The 20,747-nt window shown below is 55.6% G+C and overlaps 1 protein-coding gene across 12 annotated transcripts in view; it reads left to right on the top strand.

The window, feature by feature from the left end:
- Positions 1-20,747, top strand: part of OSBP2 (oxysterol binding protein 2) — a 208,400-nt gene that overhangs the window by 170,076 nt on the left and 17,577 nt on the right. For 10 of the 12 annotated variants that reach the window (XM_054240147.2, XM_035269708.3, XM_009009359.4 and 7 more), the window contains 2 exons: positions 3,346-3,599; positions 20,025-20,217. In XM_054240147.2, the coding sequence (XP_054096122.2) occupies positions 3,346-3,599; positions 20,025-20,217 (447 nt within the window). Of the gene's footprint in view, positions 1-3,345; positions 12,531-13,845; positions 13,968-20,024; positions 20,218-20,747 lie in introns of those variants that run through there. The other 2 variants (XM_054240172.2, XM_035269734.3) reach the window with 2 other exon arrangements.

Below are 20,747 nucleotides of genomic sequence, written 5' to 3' on the forward strand. Positions count from 1 at the left end.
TGGGGCTCACTCCCTTACTGGAAGTCACTGCACAGTCTCATGAAAACCAGGGTGCCCACATCTGTGATCCCAGCACTGTAGGAGACCAAGGTAGGTGGATCACTTGAGGTCAGGAGTTCGAGACCAGCCTGTCCAACATGATGAAACCCCATCTCTACTAAAAATACAAAAATTAGCTGGGAGTGGTGGCATATGCCTGTAGTTCCAGCTACTCAGGAGGCTGAGGCAAGAGAATCACTTGAGCCTGGGAGGCAGAGGTTGCAGTAAGCCGAGATCGCACCATTACACTCCAATTTAGGCAACAGGGTGAGACTTTATCTCAAAAAAAAAAAAAGGCCAAGTGCAGTGGTCCACACCTTTAATTCCCAGCATTTTGGGAGGCTGAGGCAGGCAGATCACTTGAGGTCAGGAGTTCAAGACCAGCCTGGCCAACATGGTAAAATCCTGTCTCTACTAAAAATACAAAAATTAGCCAGGTGTGATGTCACATGCCTGTAACCCCAGCTACTCATGAGGCTGAAGCAGGAGAATCGCTTGAACCGAGGAGACGGAGGTTGCAGTGAGCTGAGATTGTGCCACTGTACTCTAGCCTGGGTGACAGAGCAACACTCCGTCTCAAAAAAAAAAAAAAAGCAAAAGCTAATTTAATGCTTTTTTTCTGATTTGAGGAATGTTACATTTAATAGTTTTTATTTACACCTCTAATCTTAAGTTTCATCTCTTTCCAATGTGGGTCTGCTCCATCAGGGGGCCCTTTACCCAGAAGTGAGACTTCTGAACTCAGTGTGGCCAGAGTTTAGCAACGTAAAAATACAAAAATTAGCTGGGGATGGTGTCATGCACCTGTAATCCCTGCTATTCGAATGGCTGAGACAGGAGAATCACTTGAACCCACGAGGCAGAGGTTGCAGTGAACCAAGATTGTGTCACTGCACTCCAGCCTGGGAGACACAGTGAGACTCCAGCTCAAAAAAATAAACTTAAAAAGAGCACAGGCTCTAAAGCCAGACACCCAGCTGCTCAGGAATCCCCTCGGCTTGTGGCCCTGGGCAATTTCAACATGCCTTTCTGCCCCTAGACTTACCTCACGGGGTTGTCACCCAGGGCCTGGCACCGGGAAAGGTGTGGTACACATCAGCCGTTAGAGCCTTTCTAAGGCCGATCCAGAAAGAGGAAGAATTACAGGCAGAGAGAGCTGGACTCAGATCGTAACCCTGCCCCTCAGTAGCTGGGCACTAAGCTGATGACTTGGCCTCTCAGAACCTGCATTTTCTTGCCTGCAGGGAGGGAGGAATAGCCACTGTCTTACCAACCTGCACTGTGAGGCCCAGAGCGACAGCGGTTGGAGCCGGTGACCCAGACCCTGGTCCAGCCCGCGTGGCCTCCAGACGTTTGGGGCCCGCAGTTGGGCTTCTGTATGCAGATACCAGCTGTGGCCTCTCAATAGCCTTGCCAGGGTAGGGATTGTATCATCCCCAGGCGACAGGTGAGGAAATCAAGGCTCTGAGAGGTGAAGTCATGCTCAGGCCGCCTGGTTGGCCACCCTCTTCCTTCCCAGCTGCTGGGCTTCCGTGAGAGGGGCAGGAGGTCATTTGAATAACAAGTTATTGTCATCTGGGGGATGCAGTTGGGCTGGCTTGTGACAGGAGGCTCCCTGACTCCAGGCTGGATGCTATCCCAAGGTCCCTGTGGCCAGAGGGAGCAGGGTATGCCATGAGCACTCTTCCCAGCTCCCCTTGGCTCGGGCCCCATGCAGCTGGCTGGCCTGACCCTGCCATGGACGCCATGTGCATTCAGAAAGGTGACTCAGCCATGTCCACCCCCATGTCCTTTGCCTGCCGTGGGAGGAAACATTCTCTCACCATATGCATTTTTAAAAAATCTCATGTCTTGGGTTACAGATTTTCTTCACCTAAAAAATGTTTTTTGCTAATTTTTTCTAAACACAGTGTTTCAGAAACCTCTTGGCAGCCACAGGTTCTGGGACTCACAGGGTGGTGTCAGCCGCTTGCTGTCCTGTGCCCGGTGTTAAACAGCAGCAGGGCTCCCGGTCAGCTGCCCCCGCCCCACTTGCTGTGGTGTGCCACCCCGAGACACCCACAGCCCCATGCCCCTGGATGCAGGCTGGGCTGGCAGGAAAGGGAGGTCCAAGGGCCCTGGGCAGCTGCATGAGAGAGAGGTGAGAGGGGCTGTGGGAGCCAGCAGAGGGCACAGCCTGCCCCTCTCATGGAGACTCCAGCAACCCGGAAGGAAGAGGGTGGCCAGCCAGGCTGTGTGGGCATGACTTCAGCTCTCAGAGCCTTGATTTCCTCATTTGTCACCTGGGATGATCCGGTCCAGGTGTTCCATCAGTGAGAATGACTACACTCCTGCAGGGGATGGGTGAAGGCAGGGACAGGGGCACCTCAACTGTGACATGGGATCTGTGGACAGACTGTTTTTGTTTGTTATTATGTTTTGGGTTTTGTGTTTGTTTTTCATTTTTTTGAGACAAGGTCTCATTCTGTCATCCAGGCTGGAGCGTAGTGGCACCATCACAGCTCACTGCAGCCTTCACCTCCCCAGGCTGAGGTGATACTCCCACCTCAGCTTCCCGGGTAGCTGGGACCACAGGCACATGCCACTGTGCCCGGCTAAGTTTTCTATTTTTTTGTAGAACACATGACATTTTTTGTCATGTTGCTCTGGTTCTTTTGGCACTTTGGACAGAAGGTGGCATTGGGCTGGCCCTCAAAGGGGTGGGTGGGGCAGGACCTCTGGTAGGGGCAGGTGTGAGAAGGTTCCAGGCAGTGGGGATGCAGCAGGAAAGGCCCAGATGGGAGTGCTTGAGCCTTTGCAGGGAACAAGGGACAGATTGGTGTGGTCAGGGGAAGGGCATGAGCAGAGAGCAAAGTGAGGTTGACTGAACGGGGGCAATCGGTTTGGGGAAGGCCTGTGATTCCAGTAAAGGCACCCGGCTCCATTCTTGGGTCTTTGTGCCCACAGAGCAGTCTCCATCTCGCCCCCCAGCATGGACCATCCTTCCCTGCACCACAATGTAGGAAGCTGGCACCCTGCACGCAGGTGGGTGCCTGCGGGCCTGCCACCTCCAAAGCCCAGTCCTGGCCCTGCCGTTCAAGCTGGGCTCTCTTTACAGTCCTTCCCACTGACTCAGCTGGGCCCTTGGGAAGGTTGGGCCAGGATGGCACAGGCACCTCACCCTGTCCAGGAAAAGGAATGGACACCATCTTGGGAACTGATGTTTTTCGAGTGGTGCTGTCTGCCCTGCACTGCCTGGCCCAGCTGTGTAGGCCTCATGGTACTGTGTCTGTTGGTAATGACCATAATGACTGTTTTCTTCCACAGATGACTCTGGGGATGACGACGAGGCTGCCACCCCAGCTGACAAGAGTGAGCTGCACCACACCCTGAAGAACCTCTCCCTGAAGTTAGATGACCTCAGCACGTGCAATGATCTCATTGCCAAGCACGGCGCCGCACTCCAGCGCTCCCTGAATGAGCTGGACGGCCTCAAGATCCCATCCGAGAGTGGGGAGAAGCTGAAGGCGGTGAATGAGCGGGCCACCCTCTTCCGCATCACATCCAATGCTATGATCAATGTGAGTACCTGCCCCCACCACTGTCCTGGCACGGGGCTCCCTGGCTTTGGCCCTAGGGTCCCTGAGTGGGTGACCAGGGGTACTTGATTGAAAGGGTGACCAAGGTTCCATTTCCTGCATCTCCATGGTGTTTCCCAGGGCCAGCACCCCCAGCTAACTTCAGGGTTCTCGAGTCATTGCCTTCATCCTGCCATCACTGGGCAAGGACATGCTTCTTAATCGTCAGGAGGAAACTGGAGCTGGGTGTGGACTCTGGTGCAGTCTACAGTTAGTTCATGCCTGGATAAGAAAGATTGGGGCCCCAAGTTGACTGGCCAGTCTGGCAGGTCAGCTCTGCCCTCACAGTAGGGACACAGCTCCCACACTGGCCCTCAGCAGCTGCTATGGCTCCTCCCTTGGTTCATTTCCCAGATGCAGGGAGCAGACGCTGTGCATGCATGAGGGGAGGGTGTGTGGTGAGGGGCTGCAGTCGGGAGTCCCTGAGCTAGAAGAGCCTCAGAGCTGAGGCTGGCAAGGTTGTGCCAACCTGATGAAGACAAAGCAAGTAACTCCCACTGTAAACTAAGCAGCCCAGCGCGGGAGTCAGCCACTCACCCCGGCTCTGGAACCACATGGCTATGACTGGGAGCCAGGAGGGTCTCTCGATGGTTGCAGGAGGATTGCGCTTGGCTCTGTTTTACTCTTTCTGTCTGAGGAGTGCTCCCCAGAAGTGTGTGTGCTCCTCCAGGCCTCCACCCTCCAGACACAGGTCTGACTGCAGCAGCCTCCTCCCAGGGCAGTCCCACAGTGGGGCACATCTGGGCCAGGGGTGTAGTCGTAGGAGCTTGGTGTGGCCTCCTGGGAGCAAGGATGCCAGAGCAGAGGAGCTGTGCCAGAAATGGAGGCTGCTACAGAGGAGGAAGTGAGGTCCAGAAAAGGGGGTTCAGAAGAGCCATCATGCTGGCTGGGGACAGTGGGCAGTGCTGGTGCCCAGGTGAGCTCACTGCAGGCCAAGAGCCCTGGGCATCCAAGACTACCCAAGCCTGCTTCACTGGCCTGTTGGCAGCATGACTGTGGGGCAGGAGGGCCACCCGACCACCCAGACCTGCCCAGATATGCTCAGGCTCAGGCCTGGAGCGCCCAAATGCAGCCATGGGAATCCCACCCTGGAGGCTGAGGCTGAGCGCGGTGTGCCTCCTTCCCCGACCACTGGGAACTCACCCTGCAGGTGCCCATCAGGAGGTGTATGTGCCTTGCCCATCCAGATCCGGCAGTAATAGGGGGTGGGGGGCGGTTGGCCCCATGTGCCAAGGATACTGACAGGCTGCTGGGCCACCCCTCATGTTGGCCCCACTGTCGCCTGCACTGTTTTCCTGCATCCACCCTCTCAGGCCCACTGTCCTTACAGCCCACAGAGCAGATTGCTGTGCTTCCACCAGAGACACACACGAATGTAAAGCACTGAATGACATAATGATGCATTTATATTTCCCTGTCCGTCCCGGAAGCCCCCGCTGGAGGCTTCCCAGGCACTGCCTCCCCACCCAAGACCAGAACTGCTTTGTCTTGAGTAAGCAGTTTTGGCTTTTCCAAGATAATGAACTTCTCAGCTGGTTGCCATCTTGTGCGCTTTTTATCAGATATCAGAGGCTCGTCTGTGCTTACGAAGCCATAAAAACAGCTCCAAGTCCAGGTGCCTAATGAATTGTTTTATGGGAAGCAGAACCCCGGGTTAGTCACGATTCCTTTCTCCAGCTCCAGCATCCCAGGAACGTGGCGGCAGAGTCGGCCCTGAGTGACGGGAGCTGTGCCCTGGGCTGGGTTCTGCCAGACCTGCTGGTGTGAGTCTGCTCTGAGGGCCCTCCCCAAGCTCCTGCTGTTAAATCGGGGGCAGGGAGGGCAGGAGTGCAGGGCTGTCCCAACAGACTGTGCTTGTAGCCCAGGCTAGCCCAAAGGCTCATGTTTCCCCTGGGACCCTTCCTGCCATCTACTCCTCACCTGGCAGGAACCAGGGCAGTTCTGAAAGGGCTGTTTGCATGGCTGTCAGACACCAAGTGTTCAGACCCAACTACATGCAGAGAGGCCACCCTGAAGACCATGGGACACATGCGTTCCTGCCCCTGGTGAGGCTGTGGCTTCGCAGCTGTCAGGAGAAGGTGTTGGGCCAGGGCTGTGTAACTAGGATATCCACACTGCTCCCACCTCCAAGCCTCCAGGGAACCTCTTCAGACACCAGACCGCTTACCCTTTCCAACAGTTAGCCCGCTTAGCACCGTGAGGGATTGTGAGTGCCAGTGTGGAAACTGAGGCTCAGGGAAGTCCCCTGAGCTGTTCAACATAACCCAGCTGGTAGGTGGCCACAACAAGATGCAAACCCAGGTCTGTGTGGCCTGCAAGAGGAGTGATGGCCACGTCCTCTCCAGGGAGGTAAGGGTGACACCCCTGAGGGTTGCAGAGGCCCCTCCTGCTGTGGCCACACTCCAAGGTCAGGACACAGGGCAGCCTCACCCATGCCCTGAGCAAGATCCCAGCCTCAGAGATCTCTGTGAGTCCCTGGAGCTCCTTACCTTTCAGCTTCAGGCTACCCTCTGGTCATCATGGCTGTAGGGAAGCCAGGGACTTGGAAATAGAAGCTACCCACCGAGGTCCCCAGAAGGTACAAATCATCACCCCCAGTCTCTCTCGATCTCACAGTGAGAGGGAGCTGCTCCTCCCCACCGCAACTCCATCCTGCTTCCCAGCCCTGCCTGACTGTGATGTGTGCAGGCATGCTCCCCGCAGTGCCCATGCCTGCACTGGGGGAATCTCTACTCCCACCGGCTCCTCAGACAGAGCAGATCCTCCTCCCAGTGAAATGTTGTGTGTTTTCCACCTTGTGAGCTCTGATCAAACCCAGTCATAGAGGTGGAACCGAAAATGAGGGTTGGCTGGTCAGACAATGCCCACATGGAGGGTGCCCTTCAGAGCGCACTGGAGCAGGCAGCTGTCTCCCTACAGTGACAGGGTGGCTATTCCATCTTCACTTTTTCCCAAGACCACAAAGAATCTGGGGTTGTTCCAGCTTCAGGAGAAAAGTCAGGGGTGGCTGGGTGCAGTGACTCAACGCCTGTAATCCCAGCACTTTGGGAGACTGAGGCAGATGGATCACTTGCGGCCAGGAGTTCGAGACCAGCCTGGCCAATATGGTGAAACCCCATCTCTACTAAAAATACAAAAATTAGCTGCGCGTGGTGGTACAAGCCTGTAATCCCAGCGCCTCAGGAGGCTGAGGCAGGAGAATCACTTGAACCCAGGAGGTGGAGGTTGCAGTGAGCCGAGATCGCACCACTGCACTCCAGCCTGGGTAACAAAGTGAGACTCCGTCTAAAACAAAAAAAAGTCGGGTGATTTTTACATTTCTTTCAAGTTTGGGGAAGGGCATTGATATCATAAGCCTTTAGGTCCTCAGCTCCCAGAAGGGCAGGCACTGGGGTCCTCTGGATGATTCCCAAGAGCCCAGGACCCACAGCTAGTGGTGCCGGCCCATTCCACGCACCCACTGATCCTCCACTCACATCAGGAATGGCCTTGGCCCCAGGTGTTTGAGGGAAGAAGCTGCTCAGAGATGGTTTCTGGATTGGGAATATTGAACAGTGACTCTTTGCCAGTGCTGTACCTTCTAGAACACATCTTCCTCACCCTTCAGGTACTGGCAGCTCCCTTGTCATCCTTCAGAGCCCCACAGGGACATCACCATGGCTTTCCAAGGCCTCTCTTGGGCACTGTTCCTCCTGGCCAGGACCCCAGCTCCCAGGTGCACCGCTCTGTGGCATTTAGCCCATTGTTTCAACCGCTCCCCACTGGGCTTTGTGCTCCCTGAGGTCGGGCTGAGTGTCTTACTCACAGGTGTCCCCAACAGTGGCCCCCTGGGAGTGCCAGAGAGTGATGTGTCATAATGGGTCTTGTGTCTCTAGATAAAGCACTCCAAGTGGCCCATGGCTCACATTTACCTTTTACAAAGCGCTTCTATTCCCATTTTCTCACCTGACAAGATCAGTGAGAAAGCGGAAGCCCAGACCTGAGGCCTCAACCTGCCAAGGTCAGCCCTGCACCCGCCTGCACTCCCTTTCCAGAGGGATCACTTGGCCTGGATCATCATTTTATGGCATAAAATTATATAGTAACCACATTTTCCATGTGCATGCCACACTGGGCTCCAATTTCCCTCTGCCTTGTGGCATTTTGATTGGCAGGGTTGTTTCGCTCTTGTCACCCAGGCTGGAGTGCAATGGCGTGATCTCGGCTCACTGCAACCTCCGCCTCCTGGGTTCAGGCAATTCTCCTGCCTCAGCCTCCTGAGTAGCTGGGACTACAGGCACGCGCCACCAGCAGGGTTCTTTCTAGCCAGACTTGGAGGGTGTATTTGATGGGCCTTGGAAGGACCCTCTGAGGATAGCAGCTGAGTGAGTCAGCCGCCCCATTTTGAACTCAGAGCAACCCCCTCTCATCACACAGCTAGGAAAGCCTGCCCGGTGGGCATTTGACACCAGGCCTTAGCAGCTGCCTCCCGATCCCTGCCCAGGCCTGTGCCAGGCAGGGATTCGCAGGCAACAGGCAGCCCGGCACTCTTAAAGTGACAGGTCATCAGGCATGTGTTCATCAGCATAAGAGGACGCAGAGTCGCCAGCTCACATGCCCATTTTTGAAGGCCAAGCTTGGGGAGAACCCAGGAAGGTTCCCAGTTGGTGGGAAGGCAGCTTCCGGCCCAGCTAACTACAGCCCAGCGGGACAGCCAGGGCAAGCCTTGCCTCACCTTACAGAGGGTGGAGGCAGCAGCCATAGAATGGGAGGTAGGCTTCTTTCTCCCAGGCAGAGAGGGAAAATATTAATTGTGACCCCTTCTGGGCTGTCACCATGCGCAGGTCTTTCTGCTCTGGCCAGGATGGAGACCTGCGCCAGTTTGGCTCTGAAGCCCCTCTGTTATCCCCAGCTGCCCACCGGGTTACCCTTCCTGGGCCTCTGGACGGTTCTCCAGCCATGGGGGGCCCGTGGGCAGAACCTAGTAATTGGGCGAGGTTGCCAATTGTGTGAGTGGTGGCCTCACCTCCCCACTGCCCTGGAAAAGAGAACAGACTCCTCGCCTTTCCCCTTAGGGAACCTAGAGAGACCAGCTAGGCTTTTGGGTTTTCAACCATGAGAAAAACAGGGTATGGGGTTCATACGATTCCTAAGCATCCCCAGCAGGCCCAGCAGCCTCTCCCTACCTGTTCCCTATGGGCCACCCATCCCTGGTTCCGTCTTCCTGCGCTGGTGGCAGTTCCCCCAACAGCCACACCCCAGCTCCTGAGGACCGGGCTATAAGGGGCTGGGACAGGCCCTGCCAGTGAGGAGCCACGATGAGAAAGGGGATGAGTTTTCCATATGTTGTGTGACATGCCGGACTCTGCATACATCTCCCCTGCCCCCACTCTACAGGCTTACACATGGGGAGAGCAAGGCTGAGGGGCTCAGGATCCCAGCCAGAAAGGATATGAGCCCATATCTTCCTGATTCCAGCCCCTGCTACAATGCTGCATTATAGTAGAGAAATAAACCTGACCCTCCCCTTGGAAGGGGTCAGGAAAACCTCCCCTGTCCACCCTCACCCTGCATCTGTGTCCTGGCACCACTGACCACCTGCCTTTTGCAGGTCTGCAGAGACTCACAGATCTTTCTACTGCAGCATGTTGACCCATCCTTCCTGCAAGGGCAGGACATAGTTCCCTCGCAATCCCAGGATCCCCTTAGCCTCTATGCCTGGCTCAGAGCCCAGCACATGGGAGCCTCAGCAAATGAGAGGGAGGGAGGGAGGGAGGGAGGGAGGGGGGAGAATATTGTGAAAAATCACAGGAGCAAATGAATGAATCGCTTAGTGTCTGGCAAAATTCCCTAGTGGGTAATTTTTTTGACTCTGATAAAAGCCAGCCCAGCAGATCCTTGCTTGAATTACTGTTTTGGGTAACTGAATTCTGCCGTTTAAGAGAAACTCTGTGGCGCTATTAATGACTTTGGTTTTTAGAATGAGTCTTGAGCCATAACGTGCCTACGCTCAGGTGCTCTGCCAGGCCTGGGGTGGGGACATTCTCCCCCACAGCAGCGTCCTCCCTGAGCACCAGGGTGTACCTCATACGGTGGCACTGCCTCTGTCACTTGGTTTCAGGTGGGGGATGATTGAGTTCATACATATTGTAAGCTCATGTTTTGAGTGTCAGTATCCATAAAGTGAAAACCTGTGGGAGCAGGTTCCGTCTGCAGGCCAGGGCAGCAGAGTAAGGCTGCAGCCTGCTCTCCTCTGCAGTCCTGAGCCCCAGGAGGGGCTGGCAGCTGGGCATCATCCTGCTACTTAGCAGCCTCTGGGCTTATTCCCGCTGCCATCCCTTTAGACCCTGCAGGTGGGGCCCAGGCAAGACCGGCTTATACCTGACTCAATCCCTGTTCCTGAACTTGGAGGGCTCCTCATAGTTGGTGACTCATGCTGGGCCCAGGACTTGGTCCCTATGACCACATGACCCCCTGTGGCCCTTGGGAACCTTGAGTCGTGAGTGTGAACACAGCCCCACATCCCCTTGTGGGCCCTGCATCCTCCTGTGGGAGCTGTAACGACATAGGTGACATGGATGTCAGGGGCAAAAAGACCTTTAGAGGAAAGAGCAGAGAGATGCAGACAGGCTGGGGGCTGAGCAGGAGGGGTACAGGTGCCAGGCACCCTGGAATGAGTACTGGGAGCCACAGGAGAGGCCAGTCACAAGGGACCTCGTGCTGACAGCGTGACTTGAAATGAGACAAGGGACTCAATGCCAAATGACTCAACGCCAATGGCAATGTCAGTGACTCAAGGCCAAATAAAATGATCCCATGTGCATTTTAGCAAGACCCCTCTTCTGCCTGGAGAATAACTATGTGAGGCAGCTGCAGGTGCTCAGAGACCCTTCAGGGCCCCCTTGGGCAGGGAGCATAGAGCTGACACCGGTGAGAGTGGGCAGTGTTGCTCTGAGTTGAAGGCAGGGCCAGCAGAGTTGCTGTGTGGGTGAGAAAAGAGGCCATTGGGGAGGGACCCATGCTGGGGGTCTGGGCCACTAGAGAATGGGGGCCTTGCTGTCTCATGCCCCACTTGGCCCACACAGGGGTTCTGCAGGATGCAGGAGGGTCTTTCCCAGGAATAGGTCTTGTGTAGCCAGTGAGTGGGCAGAGCTGGCTTGCGGAATGAACCCCACAAAAGCCTAAAGGCCCTCGAGGTGCCCAGTGCAGGCAGAAAGAAGAGAGGATGGGGCTGGCCAGCGGAGGGTAGATGCTCACCAGGCCTGGATGGGACAGATGCCGCACTCTTGGTCCCTGGGTTTACCAAGGATGGTGGCATCCCTCAGGAGACACACTTTGGTGCCTGCTGTAGAGCTGGCTGGGCAGGATGGGTGCCTGCAACCTCCTGATGACAAGGATATGGGGAAACCGGAGGAGAAAGGGCACCTGGCACAGCCAGGACTTGATGGAGTAGGCTTGGGGGACACTCCAGTTGGAGACGCTCCAGCTGCAAGGGCAAAGCACAAGGGGGAATTAAGAGACATTTGGGGAACCAGATAGCCAGGGAAAGCACTGGGGACGGGCTGGGGGTCCTAGGGAGAGGGTCACAGGAACGGAGACAGCAACCTGGGGCCTTCAGGGCTTCTGATATGCGGCATCATAGAAATAAAGACCCCCCAGTGGAAGGAGCCCCCGCTTGGCTCACAGCCCAGGAGATCACGTGGGGCTCCTTGGGCCAACCCAGGCAGAGGTGAGAGGCCCGGAGCTGCCCTCCCTTATCCCTCCAGGGCCCATGGGGCAGGTTTCCGCCCAGCTAACCACTGTCCTGGTCCTGACAGCTTGCTCACCCAGGGCCTGGGGAGACGGGTAAAAATAGATTCCAGATTTGTCTAAAATCAGCTGGCAAACTGGAAGCCAGATGGTGTTGGTTCCTGTGTGCGAGCGGCAAACTATTCTGAATGTGGAGAGGCTATTTTAAAGTTGTAATTGGAGTGGAAAGCTGCCTCACCAGTGCCGAGAGTGAGTCACGTCAAAGAGACACTCTGATTGACCCCTCAGTGGGAACTGGGAAGGGCTGAAGCCCCTGTGTGCTGCCAGCCTGTGCCAAGTGTGCTTGTGAGGGTCAGGCAGGTGATGGAGATACAGCCATGACAGCTTGGCTGGGCCCAAGGTACCCCCGGGGGAGCCCAGCACTTCCCCTTGTGGCTCCATGGGTCCCAGTCTGGGTCTTAAACACTGAAGACCAGAATTGCAGCGCAGCTCTTTCTGTCTTTGTGAGGCACCTCCTGAGCTTGGGTTTTATCTTATGTAAAGTGAAGCCAAGCCAGTCAGTGGCTCGTGCCTGTAATCCCAGCCCTTTGGGAGGCCAAGGTGGGCAGATCACTTGAGGTCAGGAGTTCAAGACCAGCCTGGCCAACATGGCAAAACTGTGTCTCTACTAAAAATACAAAAATTAGCCAGTGTGGTGGCAGGCACCTATAATCCCAGCTACTCAGGAGTCTGAGGCATGAGAATCACTTGAGCCTGGGAGGCAGAGGTTGCAGTGAGCTGAGATCGTGCCACTGCACTCCAGTCTAGGCAAGAGCAAGACTCCATCTCAAAAGAAAAAAAAGTGAGGCCAGCCCATCACTCCTCAGTGGCAGGGGAGGTGAGATTGTTACCCCAGTGAGTCCCCTGACCATGCAGAGGGGCTCAGGAAGACCAGGACTCTCGTGATCTCACCGCTCATCACCTTCAAAACTTCAGGCTGGTGAGAGGTGGGGACTGTGACAACAGGGGATGTGAGGATCAGCATGGAGGATGAGTAGCCTTGGCCTGGCAACCAGGAGAGCAGAGGGTCCTCCGGTCACCCATCTGGAAGCCCAGAGCTGGAGGGCAGATATGGCAGATGCCTGGCAGGTCCTGGTCCAGCTGCAGGTAAAAACACAGCCCTTTCTCCCATTATCCCTGCATCAGGGGTGCCGGAGCCTCCTGCGTGTGCTGATGGCTGGAGCCAGTCACCCAGCCTGGACCATCTGGGCATTTGGCCCGTCTCCCCACCTCCTCCATGAGCCAAATGGCTGCCCATGTCAATGCCCAGCAGGCCTCTGGTGCCTCCCTCACATCCCTGTCTAGGAGGGAAATGACCCTGGAGGAAACTGGTCATTTCCAGGTGGCCACTAAAGGCCAGACAGGGTCCTGGCTCTGCTTGCCCCTGAGAGCTTGAGAGGCTGCCCTGGGCCACACACAGGAGACCCAGGCTAGCTAACCTTGCTCCCTGCTCTCCTGCCTGGCCTGGGGAGCAGTGAGATCACTGTCAGGATTAGTATTAGGAACAGCAAAAGCGATTAGAGTTTGTCCTTCTTTTCCTGGGGTACCTCTGGGCAAAGGTTTCCAGGTCAGAGACACTCGATGTCTGTCCCAAGGGACACTAGTGACCCGCAGCAACCCCCACCCCCAGACCTCACATGCCATGGCCCCTGACTTGGTTTCCCCTGGGTGGGCAGCATTACAGCCTTCTTCCCCAGGTCAGATGTCTCAGCATGGAGAGTCCCCGGTGGACAGGCAGAGCCTGGATTCCCCAGGCGGGGCAGCCCCAGGACGGAGACCCCACCCTGTCTGTCAAGCTTTGTGGTTCTCACTCTGCTTCAGGGTAACTCGACAGGCTCCTGCCCTCCCCATGGAGATAGAACCACACTGCCCAGGGGTCCTGCACCCCAGGCCAGTCCCTCTTCATCTCAGAGCACCCATACCCCCAACACCCCTTTCATCAGAACCCTCTGTGCAGCACTTGTGGGTAGGCGGAAGGGGCAGGGCTGGAAGACTGGAACTCTGTCCCCATTCTGAGGACAATCAATCCGATAGGTCATAGAATCAGGCACTCCATAGGAGCCCAGAAGGGTTCCAGGTTAAAAGCCTGTTCTGGAGTGGGCAGCAGGGTAGCACCCATGTAGGGCCCAGGGACCACCTCTAGCTCCCACCAGGACCCCTCATTCTCTTCCCCTTGAATGAGTCAGGACTCAAAAGTGTCAGGGGCGGGGTGCTTCAGTCCCTCCTCCTGCTCACAGCTGAGGACGAGTCTCCTGGCCGCAGGTAGAGTTGTCACAGAGTCCCAGAGAAATGAGACGGCATTCAGGCCTAGGCTGGATAGGCCAGGCCCGCTATGGGCCCCCGGGAGCCTCCCCCTGCCAGCCCCTCTGCCGGGCCCCAAGACTAATCCAGCTTAGTGAGCACACAGCACATAGCCCAGCTCAGCATTCTGAGAGTAGCAGGGCCACACCAGGCGCCTGCCTCTCCCCACAGCGCAGCCAGGATGAGGCCTGGGGAAGGCCAGCAGCAGCAGAGGAGACCGTGGGAGTCAGGGATGGAAATCAGGTGGGTGCATCCGGACTGGGGGAGGTAGATGGGCTCTCTGCATCCACAGGGTGACCAGGGCAGCTCATCTGCTGTGGTAGCAAAGGCCTTGGGTCCAGCCACATGATATTAGGGCACAGCAGCCTTCACCCTGCCTCACTTTTAGGTGACTGTGACACTACGACCTGTATGTGCCCAGCTTAGCCACATGTACCCAAATGAGGCCTAGCTGTCCCAGGGAGTTAACTTCCCATCTCCCTGCTGCACAATGCCAGCTGGCCCTGTGGTAGCCTTGAGAGGGACCGAGGTCACTCACAGCCAAGTTAGCAGCCGGCAACCCTGGCTGGGTGGACAAAGTCCTCAGCTGGGGCTAAGCGTGCTGGGAGGCTGCCCTTTCTCCCTGAGGCTAGGGCTGGGCTCTGTTCCTTGGACAGGATTATTCCCAGGCAGCCTTGTTAGTATCTCCCAGGAACCTACCTCACACCAGGAAGGCTCTGGGTTCCCATGACATCCCTGCCCTCAAGGGTCTCCCAGATGGCAAAGAAGATTTAGCTTTACAAAGTAAGCTGTAAGAACCCTGGTTCTGGCCGGGCGCGGTGGCTCAAGCCTGTAATCCCAGCACTTTGGGAGGCCGAGGCGGGTGGATCACGAGGTCAAGAGATCGAGACCATCCCGGTCAACATGGTGAAACCCCGTCTCTACTAAAAATACAAAAAATTAGCTGGGCACGGTGGTGCGTGCCTGTAATCCCAGCTACTCAGGAGGCTGAGGCAGGAGAATTGCCTGAACCCAGGAGGCGGAGGTTGCGGTGAGCCGAGATCGTACCATTGCACTCCAGCCTGGGTAACAAGAGCAAAACTCCGTCTCAAAAAAAAAAAAAAAAAAAAAGAACCCTGGTTCTGTGCCCTGGGAGACATGCAGGGGAGGCACTCAGGGACTTGGACCCTGGCCCTACACATACCTCCCTGTGGCCTTGGGCAAGTCCCTCAGTCTCTCTGAGCCTTCATTTCCTCCTCGGTCATGTATACCGAGGAAATCTACCTCAGTGCTTGTAAGAATGCCGGAATGGTCCTGACCCACAGCAGGCCTGCGGTGTGAGGGAGGCAGGGCTGGCATCAGAATCAGCAGGTGGGTTTGGATTTGAGCCAGGGAAAGGCAGGAAGACATGATACCTGGGCCACACTCAGGGCCCTGGGGAGGAAGGGAGCCCCAAGAGATGAGGCTGGAGAGGACTGGGAACCATGTCCATGAGAGGCTGTCAACTGCCTGGGTCTGTGGAAAAAAACAACAAATACTCCAGTTTCCCTTGAATGAGAAAATGGTCATTTCTAAAGTATTAGAACCCACGTGAACAGTCAGGGTAGGAGGTAGGGGGCCTAATTCATCTTTGCTCTCTGGTCATCTTTCCCTCTTTGCTTTGGCTGCTGGGAAGCCCAGGGACCATCAGATGTGAGTTTACAGGACTTCTTACCGTGACTTTTGGCTACTATTTTTAACCTGCTGTTGTATGGCTCTTTTATAAGTCTTGTTGTAAATGGCATGAGGCATATACAAACAAAGCACCCATCTATGTGAGAACTCACAGACGAAGAGGATGATCCTGGGGGCTGTAGAAGATTGGCAGGAAGTGATGGCACAGGGATGAGGGAGGGCAGGGCAGAGGCCTTGTGCACCCAGATAGGCAAGAACCCAGAAAACCTTGAGGCGCCCATTCACTCTCACTGTGCGTAACACAGCCATGGCCTCTGTAGCACTGCTCACAGCAGGAAGGCAAGGGCATCGTGCCTTGTGTGGAGATGACCCTGGGGCCAGACTGACCTGGGATCCCATCCTGTTCACTCTGTGCTGACCTGATTAGCCCCTTCTCCCCTACCCTCAGTCTCAGGGATGCAGGGGGCTTCCCTGAAGCAGTGCCCAGGAAGATGAGGGTCCCCTTCCTTACTTGCAGTCTGTACCTGCCATGAGGCTGGCTCAGCAGGGCCTGGTCATGTGAGACCTATGGACCTGGGAAGCTGAAAAGAATCTGGTTGTCTTAGTAAGCCACAAGCTTAAAAGGAAAATCCTAAAAGCAGTTATATGAGACCTGCATGGGCCAGGGGCTGCAGCACAGCCGCGTCGGGGAGTAACGAACAAGTGGCAGGAACTGAGACTAACTTGACTGAGCACTGGGCTACGCTTAGAGCCGTGGCGGCACGGGCAATATGGAGAGGAGGATCTTGTGGGAGCTGCCGCCAGGTAGGAGGCAGAGCGAGCTCCGAGCTCAGGACCTGAGTTCTGGATCTGGCTCTGCTGCCTCCTTGCCAGGTGCTTTCAGAGCCAGCTTTGCTGTCTTGGGATGGGGTGGGAGTCTCTGTCCACCCACCTCATAGGGCTTCTGTAAGGGTCTGGAACATTCCTGAAGCACCCAGAGGGATACCGTCCCCCCCACCTCAGCCAGCGCCCTTATACCCACTGGCACAAAAACAGCAGAAAGGTGCTGTCTAGTCTGACTGCTGGGGCACACTACCTCTGAGTCTGTTTTCAGGGTCCCCACCCTAAGGCCTACAGCAGTGAGAGATGGACAGGGCTGTGGGTGAAGCAGGGAGGCCACTGTAGGACCCCAGGTAGTGAAAGGCTTGGCTCCCAGTCACAAGCCAGGGAGCAGTGGAGTCAGGCCTAGAGTCAGGTCTCCCAGGGCCCACCCAGGCCCACTACGGGATCTGCAAATTGCATGGTGGACAGTGACCGCATCCCCACACCCAAGGGACAGCCTTCCAGACCCAAAAGCTCAAAATAGCCCCGACCTTCAATGCCTTGGACTCAGTCTCACCCATCATCAGGATGAGGTGCATGAGATAAGGAGGTTTCTTTCCTTCCTTGAGGATGTCGTTCCTCCTGCCCCAACCTGCGGGGAGGAGACTGTCATCTGTCCAAGGGGGATGATCGTACTCCTCCACGTCCTACCTGGAGAATTTTGCTGGGTGAGCTGAGGCAGGGCAGCTTGTGGGCACAGGAGTTGTTGGGCATTACTGTCTGTCTCACAGAGAAGCATGGGCTCAGAGGGGCCGAGGAGCCTCTGCTGGAACCCAGGTTCTTTAACTCCTGATAATACAACCCTTGTCACCGCACTCTGCCAGCCTCCTTAGGAGGTCAACCACATCTCCAGGCCCTATTTCTGCATCTTCAGAATGAGGAGGCACACCTTGCCCTGCCCACCCTGCATGGTGCTGTGAGGGAGATGGGGGAGGGAAGGCGCCCAGAGGAGGGCTTGTTCAGGGAGTGGCGTCCCTGGGGCAGGCTGTGCAGCCAGCACTCTGGGGCAGGGGCGGGCTGGTGGCCCATTCCACCAAGCCAGCCCGACCACCAGAGCTCAGGCTCTCACTCTTAGGTGGGCAAGCCCACTGAGCCCCCAGCCAGAGTGCCCCAGTGCAGAGCCTTGGGGAGCCTCCCACCTTTGGAGGTGCTGGTCCATCCCTGCTCTCCTGAGGCCATGTCAGGACACCCCCTGCTCGCTCCCACAGCCATCAGTCCCAGCGCCCCAGTAGGCATCATTTGGCAGGAAATGTCCAGGAGCAGCTGCTGATTCAGGGGCATTCCTGGCACAGTCGCTGAGGAGACTAACCCAATGGGCAGGTGTCTGAGTGGGCCTGACTGAGGGGGCAGACCATTTCCTGGGGGAGCGACGCTACATAGGTCTGGGGAGTGGTGGGAGTCAGTGGTCATGGGCCTGGGCATGAGGCGCCAGGCAGATGCGGGAGGTGACCCACAAGGCATGTCTGTTGAGTGCTCCCCCTGCCACATCAGCCCCAGATATTTCCTCAACAGCTGCCTTGTCCCTGTGTCACAGGTGAGGACTGGTGTGTCCGTCTTCCTCCTTCAGGGTGGGACAGGCTGTGATGTGTGTGGAGCCCAGAGGGTGCTTCAGGTCGGCTGGGGCAATTGGGTGGGCAGAGAGTGCTGGGGAGTGGTGGCTGGGGCCACTGATGCAGATGTGGGCCAAGGAAACGTCCCTTCCTACTGGGTTAAAGAATAAATGTGTCCAGAAAGGGCAAATCCAGAGGTCCCTAGATTGGATATCACTGCCCTCCAGGGACAGCCGAAGCCTGTCCACTGTAATGACAGGGCAGAACGACCAGCCTCTGCTTCAGAACAGTGTGGTGGGACCACCTATGGACCTGGGAAGCTGAAAAAAATCTGGATGTCTTAGGCCATGAGCCGAAGGGAAAACCTTAAAAGCAGTTATGTGATTGACTCTGAGGTAGCTTGGTAGAAGGTGCCAGTCCCAGTTCTGCCACATAAGACCAATTACCTCTCTGAGCTAGGGAAGATAGCAGAATGTGGCTTTTCTTCCTTCTGTGCCATGGCCAGGGACTGGCCCAGTGTAGACGGGTCAGTGACAAACCTGAGGGCTAGCACTGCAGTGAAGATGTGGCTGCAGAGAGCTCGGGCCAGCCAAGATGCACAGCCACAGCTGCCTCAGCTCCAGGCTGTGTGCAGAACCATGGTACCCGGGTTTGCAGCTCCCAACTGGCATCCTGACCATGGGAGGCCAACAGGGGTGGGTGCTGGTCACTGTGTGGGCTCTGAGAAGGCCAAGGTTCCCACATCCCCAAAGAGGCCAAAGCGGGCAGTGGCATGTTTGTGACCATCTGAGCAGAGGGGGCAGCTAGACGGCCCCCCCAGGCCTCCTTCACTGCAGGGTCAACAAAGAGTCAGGTTGTAAAATATTTGAAGAGATTTATTCTGACCCAAATATGAGTGGCCACAGCCCTCAGGAGGTCCTGAGAACGTGCCCAAAGTGTTCGGGACACAGCTTGGTTTTATACATTTTAGGGAGGCATGAGGCATCAATCAAATACATTTAAGAAATACATTAGTTTGGCTCAGAAAGGCGGGAAAACTCAAACAAGGTGGGGTGGGGGCCTTCCAGGCTATAGGTAAATTGAAACATTTTCTGGTTGGCACTTGGTTGTCTAAAGATCCGGGATCAATAGTAAGGAAATGTTCAGGTTACGATAAAAGATTGTGGGGACCAAGGTTCTTCTGAAATCTTATAGCGGCTGCCCTTAGAGACAACAGGTGACAAATATTTCCCAGTCAGACCTTTAAAAAGGTGCTAGACTCTTACTTAGCCTCTTTGGGACTGGAAGGGCCTGGAAGAAAGCAATCTAGCCATGTTAACAGATTCTTTACAGATGCACATTTTCCCCCACAAAGGACAGCTTTGCCAGGTCCATTTCAAGATGTGGCCAAGAAGCATGTTTTGGGGTAAAATACTTTGATTTTCTTCCTTGTCTTGTAATGTGATGATACAGTAAGGTTGGAAAGTAAGTTATGATAGACAGGGTTAAATAAAACCCATTTGATGAGAATTTATGGTTTTTAGGGCATAACTCCCCAGACCTCTTAGATAGGAAGTTGGGCAAGATAAAAAACATCAAAGCTCAGTCCTCACAGGGAATGGAGATGGGGGAGCAGATGTGTTATAGGAAAGGGGTCCCGATGCAGACTCCAAGAGAGGTTTCTTGGATCTCACACAAGAAAGAATTCAGGGCGAGTCCGCAGAGCAAAGTGAAAGCAAGTTTATTAAGGAATCAAAGAATGGCCACTCCACAGACGGAGCAGCCCCCAGGGTTGCTGGTTGCCCATTTTTATGGTTATTTCTTGATGATATGCTAAACAAGGGGTGGATTATTCATGCCTCCCCTTTTTAGACCATATAGCATAACTTCTTGTTATTGCCATGGCATTTGTAAACTGTCATGGGGCCAGTGGGAGTGTAGCAGTGAGGATGACCAGAGATCACTCTTGTGGCCATTTTGGTTTTGATAGGCTTTGGCTGGCTCCTTCACTGTAACCTGTTTTATCAGCAATGTCTTCATGACCTATAGTTTGTGCTGACCTCCTAGCTCATCCTGTCACTTAAAATGCCTTAGCTGTCTGGGAATGCAGCCCACTAGCTTTCAGCCTCATGTTACCCAGCTCCTATTCAACATGGAGTTGCTCTGGCTCATATGCCTCTGATAGATGGACCCCTGCCAGGGGCCAGGGTCTCACCTGGCCCTCCCCAGGACTGCCTCACCACTCCTCCCTCCCCAGGCCTGCAGGGACTTCCTGGAACTAGCAGAGATACACAGCCGGAAATGGCAGCGGGCGCTGCAGTATGAGCAGGAGCAGCGCGTGCACTTGGAGGAAACCATTGAGCAGCTGGCCAAGCAGCATAACAGCCTCGAGCGGGCCTTCCGCGGCGCCCCTGGCCGACCGGCCAACCCCTCCAAAAGCTTCAGCGAGGGTGAGTGGGCGGCTGGGTCAGGGATGTCGCATGACCCTCTGCATACACAAATTCTGCTCTCCCACACGTACCCCTGGCCATGCCCACATGTGGGCTGCACTTGGCCAACTCTGGACTGCCTCTTCGTGGCTTTTGTATGTCCCATGCCCATCACCCACTGGCAAGTTTCCCTGCGCCCAGGTTCACATTCTCAAGAGTTAAGTTTAATGAGTCCAGCTGTCCCCTGTAACAGGGGTGTCCTGGTGCCAGGTGGCCACCCTCCTAGCCTTGGGTTGGAGGTCATGGGGACCCTGGGAAGGGGTCCATCAGAAAGGGAAGCTGGGCCACAGAAAGATGGACCCACAAGTTGAGATCAGGGGAGGCTTCCAGAAAGAGCCTCTGTGTGGTGAATGGGTTGAAAGGAAAGCACAGGATTCTAGCAGAGGGAACAAGAGTGGCCACAGCCCAGCGGATCAGGGCTGCCCAGGTGACTGAAGCAGGGAGGGGAGCAGGGCCAGACGGGGATGGAGGGAGGCAAGATGAGCCTTTTG

Source organism: Callithrix jacchus, chromosome 1 (assembly GCF_049354715.1).
Source record: "Callithrix jacchus isolate 240 chromosome 1, calJac240_pri, whole genome shotgun sequence".
NCBI lineage: Eukaryota > Metazoa > Chordata > Mammalia > Primates > Cebidae > Callithrix > Callithrix jacchus.